This window comes from Convolutriloba macropyga, chromosome 8 (assembly GCF_964194025.1).
Source record: "Convolutriloba macropyga chromosome 8, txConMacr16.3, whole genome shotgun sequence".
NCBI lineage: Eukaryota > Metazoa > Xenacoelomorpha > Acoela > Convolutidae > Convolutriloba > Convolutriloba macropyga.
In genome coordinates this window covers 4,865,626-4,875,516 of record NC_134475.1, presented here as the reverse complement: position 1 = coordinate 4,875,516, position 9,891 = coordinate 4,865,626, and the positions used below count along the sequence as shown (strand labels likewise).

At 35.4% G+C, this 9,891-nt stretch overlaps 1 protein-coding gene across 1 annotated transcript; it reads left to right on the top strand.

Moving 5' to 3' along the window:
* Positions 1-2,905: 2,905 nt before the first annotated feature.
* LOC142344407 (uncharacterized) lies at positions 2,906-7,019 on the top strand. The gene has a single exon (XM_075396022.1). The coding sequence runs from the start codon at positions 4,282-4,284 to the stop codon at positions 6,877-6,879; it is 2,598 nt and encodes an 865-aa protein (XP_075252137.1). The 5' UTR covers positions 2,906-4,281; the 3' UTR covers positions 6,880-7,019.
* Positions 7,020-9,891: the final 2,872 nt, after the last annotated feature.

The window sequence follows — 9,891 nt, the reverse complement described above, 5'->3', positions numbered from 1 at the left end:
ATTGAGAACGCAAATTCAAATATAGGAAACCCAAGCTAGAAAATCACAAGCTAAGTAATGAGTGAGGTATGCCAAGATTGCGCATGGAGCTTACCGAGCGCTTATTTGATCAAATTAAAAATGAGACCACTCACAGAAACAAAAACAGAAAAAAAAATTAAAACACAAAAAAAAAACAAAACAGAAGCCCCGAGTCTAAGTTCATTTTCATTCATTGGTGTCATAATTTTAAAAACCAGATTACACTTTAAATTAAGTTTAAAAACCTTAAGCTACTAAGAACAAGCACATGGGGTTGAGCATGAGGCAGCTAGATCTTCTTCCTAGTGAAATATTCTACAGGTCGGCAAAAAATTTTGAAGGTCAATTTTTTCCATATTCTACTTATTTTTAAAGAAATTTAATTTACGAATGGAGACATTCAATTAAACTTCTCAAGGAGCCAGGCGGTCTCGTAAGCAAGCAGAGTAACTCATAAATCCGCTAGTAAACAGCCAAAAGTAACAATAAAAACCAAATGAGTGAAAAACTAAATTAAGATGAAATTCAAAAAATCTCCAAAAATTTACGACACTAAATTGCAACATTTTTGTATCTATGACTCGCTAACAACTGAAAACAAATTCAGATTAAAAATCATCATCACCTAAAAGAGTCTGATAAACGCGATTGAGGTGCCAGACAACAAAAATAACAACAAAAACCGTCATAACTCAAAATTAATTTTTACACTTATAGAAAACATTTAGTTTCCAGTCAAAAACAACCCTTAGCTATGAACTCAACACCTGATAAGCTTAATTTACTTCGCCATTGAAATCAAATGACACGACATTACTCACACTGTGACAAATCCAGAAGCAAATCTGTAGTCAAAACTCCAAATAATTACAAAAAATTTAATGAAAGTAATCAAGGCTATAAATTGTAAACCGAGATAAAAGTTTATGTTCGTTTAAATATCGTGAGAAATTTAATGAGACTTAACAAAGAGACAAATTCAGAAATATTTTCTCCAGAAACCCGTTGGTCTCGTAAGCAAACAGAATAACTCATAATACCAATCGTTAACATAGCCGGCAAATTGCCGAAATATAGTAGCCATTGACCGACTTGACGTAAAATGGGATTGAAAAGGAGGAAATCAAGAGATAGAAATTGACAACATTTTTCTAAGTGTCCGTGTTCTTATTAGGTGTGCAAATTCTGCATATTCGGTTACATTCTAAAATTACACTTAAATCAGCTTCAAAACCGAACGCTACTAAGCATAATAATAATAATGCCAGCTAGCAATCACTTTAATAAAATTTAATAACATAAAGGACTATGACTTAATGATCGGGCTTTATATGTTTATCCCATTTCTTTTGATTTTGCTCTTTTTACTTTGATCGTATTTACAGCATTAAGTAATTCAATGCGTGAAAGAATTTAAAATGCATTCAGTTGAAACAGTGTGTGAAATAAGTCAGAAGTCAAACGTGAAAATCTTGAAAAACGTGTAGAATGAGAAACCTGCTCAAAAGGTGAAACGAATTAAAAAAAACATAGCAGGACAAGTTCTGACGTACAATTCAAAGAATTTTCATTCACGAAACAAAAACCTGACCTAGAAAGAAGCACGAGTAAATTGGGAAACTGAAAATCAATGTCAAAATGCAGCATGTGAACAGAAAACCACTAGCGAGAAAGAGAAATTCGGTTAAAACACAAAAAACTAGTCCTAGAATAAACTATGAATGGATTGGGAACACCATTTACAAAAACAAATCCAATCCAAAAAATTAAAAAAAAACAGTAAAGATAAATTGAAATTGCCGCATGTGAACAAAAAACCACCAGCGAAAAAGCTATTTTTTGTTCAAACACCGTTTTCTCACTCTTCTTCAAATATAAAGCAAAAAATTTTACTCGCTTTTTCGCTGCACTTCCTGTTTCGGCGTGACCAAAATCACTACTCCAATTTAACTTCAAAAATCAGGAAAACGAGTGCACAGTTCTTAAAAAAAGACAGCGCCTAAATAATAGCCGTTAGAAGGCTGACGGCGGCTATTAAACAATAAAACTTAACCATAAAAACCAAATGAGTGAAATTGACAAGTGTGGTCGCAACAATATCCAAATTCATAAATGAAAAAAATTGTCCACGTTTTATTACACGTTCAGAAATTGTTGATTCTCTTTTTAGATACAGAACTAAGATCGATTATTTTTATTCCTTAAACTGAATGAAAGGCTGTCCATCGTAGAGTCAAGCTGTAATACGGTTTCCACATCATAGAGCACAAACGTCACAAATAGAATACAAATTTCAGTATTTTTCAACAAAAATTTGCGTCTAGCATCTTATGACAAAATTTCTCGATTAATTTTTTTGACTTTTTGCAGAAGCAAAAAAATCTCAAGTATCTAGAAATTGCACTGAGACTTGCATACTAAACGAAATTTGATCAGTTTTAAGCGTTCTCGTGGGGTGAAAAGGCAAGAAAACTTTGAAAATTTTTAGCCTCATTTTCCCCCTCGAGAAAGCAAAGAAATTGACAATGCTTCTTCATGGACGATTCAGCTTTTCGAGAGCAGTTTGATGGCACCCCTTTTATGTCTCTCCGGAACATATATGGATTGGCCAAAATTGACTCAACAAAAAAAAACAGGCTGTCAGAAAGTTACTAGCCCCCACAAAATTTAGTGGCTTGAACAAAAGTCTTCGACGAAGTTAAATCAAATATAACCTTCAAGAGTATGAAGTATGAAGTCTGCACCAAATTAACATCTGCTCATAGTGTATAGCTTACAAACATAATTATACCAAACATTTTGCTTGTTAGCAGTTATGCGCACAGTCTATTGTGGCATTGGTTTCAATCAGTATTTCCTAATTTTAAGAACTCATGACGTGTCGGCCATTTTGTATTTCACTTCATTCAAGTCCACTCTTGTCCTTTTTGTTAACCAATTCAAGACTTTGATAATGTCTCAGTTTGTGTAACCTAACATAAACATTAGCCAATAAATTAAGTAAACAAAGTAGACATAGATACACTTTACCGATGTGAATATCGTTTTTAGTTGAGTACCTGTTTAGATCATTACAATACCTGTTAGTGTGAGAATTGAAACCTGTCTCTACAACACGACAGACGCAATCAAAATATCACAATTGAGTTGATTAGACTCAAAATCAAATAGAATAGATTGCAATTGTTTTCATCGGCACTTTATACTACGCTAATGAGTATTGTTATCAAAATCAATTCCAAAGAATCGCATTACTCGTCAATTGATGAACCATTTCGTACGACCTCAAAACTTTTCAATCATTCTTATTACTAATATAAAAGGAATTCAAATATTCAAATTTTTTGCCATTAAATCATTTATTAAAACTTAATAAAAACTATAAAGTTGAAACTTATCGGACGGGAAAAAACTTTCCTATTTATTCCACGGCGTCCGATAGGCGAACACAAACATTAAATGACGATTTAAATACATTCCATTCCAGCGCTCACTTTACAATTCTACCAACGCTATCACGTCTTACTTTCTTCTGAAAAACGACAAAAAATACACTGCGTACGTTTTTTATACAAGCGTATACAAGCAATACCGTCAGTCTTTTTATGCATAGTTTCATAGTATATTTGCGTGAGAAAAAAAAGCAAAAATACCATTAAAACGGAGCGGTCTATTTTTATACGTTTAGTCATACCACACGCCGCACTATACACACGTTTTAGTACGCAAAACAACAAAACGTGTACCATTAGAAAAATACCAACAATGCTAACCATTACCGTCAAACGATCTATTAATTCGTAAAATAGTTACTTAACTTGATTACGAATTTGAATTTCATTACTTTATTTGGTCGAATTTACAGACTTTCCACGACTCATTTAAATTTTGCAGCTTTGGTCTAACTGCTTCAAAAAATAAACAATTGTTTTGTAAACAAATGCATAAACAACGCACATTTTTCAGTGATGAGTCATAAAACTTAAAAAGATTGCGAAAAATTTTCCCAGAATTAAAAAAGCAAAACTTGAATTGCGACTTTCGATAACTCATTCAAGTGTCATTCAAACTATATTTACGAATAACCATTACCAAAGCAATCTTAAAATAGCAAATATCAACATTATACGAAATTAGATTGCGAAACAAATAATCAAACAAACGCCTTTACAAATTGAGTACAACTTTCAAAGGTCGGGTTTCAAACAGTACTACTGAAACAGAGCTTCTAAGTCAAAGAAAAGAGCTGAGAACCTTGAAATGTTCAAGAAAAAGTCTAAAAAATCAAAAGATCCTGCGTCGATAACCAAAAGCGACATCTCAGAACCTCAGAACCCTGTTCACAAAATAAATGTTACCCACGATCAGACGAAACAAGAGTTGGTTGGTTTACCACGTCAATGGAGCAATTTAATAGACAAGAAATTTGTAAAGAAACGAAGTGCATACGTGGACCCTACACAAATTACAGAAGTCGCCCCTGTAAAGTTGATAATTGGGCACAAAAGCAGTTTAACGCCCGAACAAAAAGCCGCAGGGCTAACGCGGAAGATAAGCTTAGACAGATCCAATTCCCTGCGTATGAAGTACAATGAAAAGTTCAAAATCGAACAGACGAATAACTTTCAAACGTTGAACGAGACGGATGAAAACGAGCTGGATGATGACTCATCAGAGAGGGTTAAGAGGTCAAGTTCGTCAAGTGAAGCTAGTTCTTCAACCAGCGCCCGTTCCGAGAACTCACGATCGTCGAGCCAAAAAGTAAGCCAAATTTTCCATACGTCTCAAAACAACGTCGAACCTCGTGAAAATTCAAACACAAGTCCAGAAAATTGGAACAGCTCAAATTATGATGCCAGGCCAACTCAACCACCAAAAAGAATTCAAGAAAACAATTTTGCATCAACTCACGAGTATTCTCAACTCAAATTTGAGGATCCACGACAGTCAAACAACAAATTTGATCATCCCTTTTACAAGACTGCAGAGCCCAGCCCGCCTCCCATAGCAGCCCCAAGAACGAAGCTGCCGCCGCCAATAGCCCCAAAGCCAAGAAGAACAGTCCAACAGTACAATAACAACAATAATAACAATTTTATCCCAAACCAACAAGAAAAGCATGCACCCGATATGAATAGATCTGCCAAAAGTACCAACCAGAATTCTGGATATTCGGAATCCGGTAGGTGGAGCTCTCAATCAATGCAACCACACAACTTCAAATTCGATAATTTGACAAAAAATGCAAATTCCGACTATACGTCATCTAATGACACGGTTTCTCGAAACTCTACCCTAATTCCACCCACAAATACCAGCCAAAATAGACCTAGGCACCAAAATTCGCCTCCTAAAATTGACAACCCTTTTGATCAGAGTCGGAACCTAAACCCACAACACCAAAACAACACTAGACAAGAAGGTCGAGCAGTAATTCAACGCACCGAAATTCCCGATAAAAGCAGAACAATATCATACTTAGATTCAGATGCGAAACTAGGAAAAATTGACACTTCATTTCAGCTTAGATCATACGACGATGAAGAATACTGTCAATTGTCACAACAGAGAGTTCGAGAAACTGACCGGAGAATGGAGCGCGAATCTGTCTCCTCATCCATTCAAAATCTTGACCTCTCATTTCAGAAATCCGACAATTTTGGCACCCTTGACCGAAACGGCGGGAGCGATTTCTCATCTCGACCTCATGAAGCTCAAATTTCAATACTAAGAACAACTAATAAAAAGATGGCAAAATCTGCCACGAATTTGAACCAATCAGGGGTCACCTTCAAAACCCGTGTCAAGGTCAAAGATCTAGACGGAGGTGCGCGAACTAACTCCGAAGAGTATTTACCCTTAGCAGCCGCCCACAAAAAGCAACCAACCAGAAGTTTCGACAATCTTGCTCGACGCCAAAATTCTCTGGATTTGGACAGCGATGATAAAACTAAAATGAGTTGCATGGAAGACCCTTCTCATTTAAACGACGACGAATTCAAAAACTACTTACAAAGTCTATGTTCCAGAAAAGACCCTAAATACCGGTTCAAAAATTTGAAGAAAATTGGGGAAGGTTCAACATTTACATCTTACAAAGCGGACGACCCGTTTTTGAAACAAACAGTTAACATCAAAATTATGTCAATACGCAAGCATGCCCGAAGAGAATTGATATTCAATGAAGTTTTGGTACTGAAAGAGTACCAACATCCGAACATTGTCGGTTTTTTTGAGAGCTACTTAGTGGACGACAATTTATGGATCAGTTCCGAATACATGAGAGGCGGAAGCTTAACAACCTACATCACAAAACGAAAGATCAAGTTTAAAGAACCCCAAATTGTTTACATCATCAAATCCTTACTCAAAGTGCTAGTTTTTCTACATTCTCACGGCATTATTCATCGTGACATCAAAAGCGACTCAGTTTTGTTGACCGAAGAGGGCATAGTCAAGCTATCCGACTTCGGCTACTGTGGGCAAATCTCCCAGGAGTACCCTAAACGCCGCTCGTTAGTTGGGACTCCTTACTGGATGGCACCCGAGGTTGCTTCGAACCGACCATACGGCACCGAAGCCGATATATGGTCTCTCGGAATCCTGATAATTGAGATAGTAGAACGACAACCACCCTACTTCAACCAGAGTTTGAAACAGGTCATGAAGACTATAGTTGATAGTCCAGCCCCTATGTTGAAGGATACAAAAAACGTCAGCAGGTTGCTAACCGGATTTGTGGCCCAATGTCTGGAAAAGAACGTTTTGAAGCGATCCAGTGCTAAAGATTTGTTAACTCATCCTTTCATGTGTCAAAACGTGAGCAGTGAAGTAATCGACTTCGTAGTTACAAAGTAAACAAACAAACAAACAAACAAACGAAGACCAGTCTCATTAAAGAGCTTTCAAATGAAAAATATTTGAAGGTGATTAATTTTGTTTTGTAATTTGTAACATTTACAATTTTCTCATTTCAATTAATTTAAAATAGATTAACAGTTTCCAGTTTTTCAAATAAGCGATGTCGAAAAAACTGGTCAAATTGAAAGTGAATAAGAGAGCGATATTGAAAGGTATTAATTGTACAATGAAAAAAATGAAGGGTCGGAACGTGAACTGCGACCTGTCAATCCTAAGACTCTAATGCTTAAAGTTGTGCTTACGAAATTTACCATACAATTCTTCGATTCGACACAACAAATAATGAATACAAAAATTAAACCTGATCAACTAATTTACAACAAATTGCACATTTTTCTATTGGGCCCTTAAAACATGATCTTTAAACATACTATATTGCGTTAAAAACTAAATCTGAATTAGTGAAAAAAACTGGCGTTGATAGTTATGTATGTCTTCAATGGGTTTACATGCCGTGGGAAAATTCCCTGGGCTACTGAAATGATTGAAAAACCTGTCTAGTCAATAATTACGAGTCCATTTTCAACAAGATAACAGAATTCAATTTTATTCAAGCCAGTTTAAAAGCAATGGAACGCATGAAGAGCATAAAAAGTGCAAAAAAGGTAGACTTATGAATTCCATGATTTCAAATAGGAGTTTGAGTCACTATACTAAATGAACTCTTGTCTTAGAAAACATGAACACTTACCTAATCATGTGAGTCAAATATCCTTCCCCTTTCATAATCACTTAGCCAGCGCGTGTGCCGCAATGTGAAGTGATCAGAAAGCATATCTTTTCGATCTGAAATAAATAATGCATCTAAAATTTAATTTTTGGAATTAGATAAAAAAAATTCGGTTACCGAAGAATTGATTACTATTCTGGACCCCTCTTGATATTTCATGCATCAAAAATTACATTTCGTCACGCAAAAGGCGCCGAGAAAAACTATTATTCTGCGAGTTTTAGTTTTGAGAACAGAGTTTGAATTAATAAAACGTTCAACCCTGAATGAAGAAGTCTGAAACAATTCGGATCATGCAAGTTAGCACGGGTAACCGAGATTTCGACAAGATCTAAAAAAACAAGCTCGTGCTTAATGACAAGCTAGTGCTTCAAAATTTTGCTTAAAGACCGATCGACGCGCACATATTCATACTAAGTGCGCTGTTTCAGCATTCCACCAAAATTTTGAGTCATTGCACCAAAACTTTAGAGGCGAGCTCCAAAAATTTTTGGTATTAAACAAGATTGTTCCCAAAAGGAATTGGTCACAATTCTGGACATCTCTTGCTATTTTTCATGAAGTAAAAACATTTGGTGAACACAGGAACATCAATTTTCAAATGCGAATTTCCTACAAAGCAATTTAACAACAGAAATGGAGAAATATGTTCTGCAAACTGTCTACTATTCGTATATCTATAAAGAAAGCACTTGGGAAGAACATTTTTCTGATTGTTGCAAAAACAGCTGAATAATTAAAGGCCTGTAGAGCAAGCCTTTCAATCGTTTTCAGAATTGACCGTGTGTGTGAATTAACATGTGCCTGCTTTTGCACTTATAATGATCTGTGCAAGCTTTTGGTAGACAAGGACTATCCTTTACAATAAAGGTGAAGAAATTATTCTGCGAACATTTTATCTCACACAGTTCATCTCAGCAGTTTCAAGAGCCGAGACGTACGTTTTCGCATTTCTTGAAAACTATTCAAGTGATTGTAGTATATTTTTAGAGACTCCCCTTGAAGTAATAGAGAACTTTGTGAATAGGGTTAGTTAATTGATTACCCGGCGGTTCAAATTGCTCAGCCAAAAATTTAAGGCGACCTCTGCAGAGTCATGCAATTTCGTTAAAAACACGCAACTTGCAAGTTTGAAAATGCAAAAAGCTCAATGAAGCCAAATCCTAATTTTGGGCGATGTATAATTCGAAATTCTGGCATCATAAATTCAGGCACTGTAGGCTTTCGGCATCCTAAAACTTTTGAAAACCTGGCACAATTAATTCAAACATTCTGGTTTTTGCAACCATCAGAAGCAAATACGTCATGAAAAGCTGCAGTTTTACTATTATACGAGGAATAGCAATTTCATAACATAGTTTGTAGATTGCAAGAAAAGATCTCTTCTTAGATCTGTAGCCTCAAAAAGATAATAAACAACAGACCAAATAAGACAAAATATTATTTTTATTAATTGCTGAGAAGTTATATTTTGCTTAATAATCTGTATAACGTATTGTTGCTTCTATTAGCTGTTTCCAGATATCATTCGATTAGAGTGACACACTCAGTTGACTTATCTCATTGAGTTCAAGTTGATTTTCAAAACTCAAAATGAAAACTCATTTTGAGTGGGAAGTCATTTTTAAGAGTGAGGTAAGTCATGTCCGACCAAAAACTTAACTTTTATGAACAAAAACACTAGCTCTACAAAGAGTAGAAAATGACGTCAGGCGAATTATTGTTCAAATACCGTTTTCTCGCTCAATATGACCAATATTAAAATTAGAGAAAAAACCAAGAAAGAATTGTAATCTTCGAATTGTAAAAACCAAGAGAAGTTCTACAATAGCCCCAGCTTTGCGGCTATTAAAAACAATGGTCCATTTATTTCTGTTGTTGGTTGCTTTGAAAAAAAAGTTTTTTTGTATTAATCAAATGTTATTCGCTAGAGAACATCAAGGAAATCCAGAACAGTCACCATTTCCTTTTGGGAATAAGCTACGGATTTTAATTCTGGTGAATAAGTTTTTTGGAGCACCATGAACTGCTCGTCTACACACTTTGTTCAAAATGAATCAGGGGTGTATACAACTGTACTATAAACAAGTCTTAATTTGAGCAATAATCCCCAAATTTGCACCTAGTAAGAAGACTGTTTGCCGCAATCAGTGATTCAGTTCTCTAGAATTTTTCATGTCATATTTCACATTCACTACAAAAAAATCAAAAGAAATTGA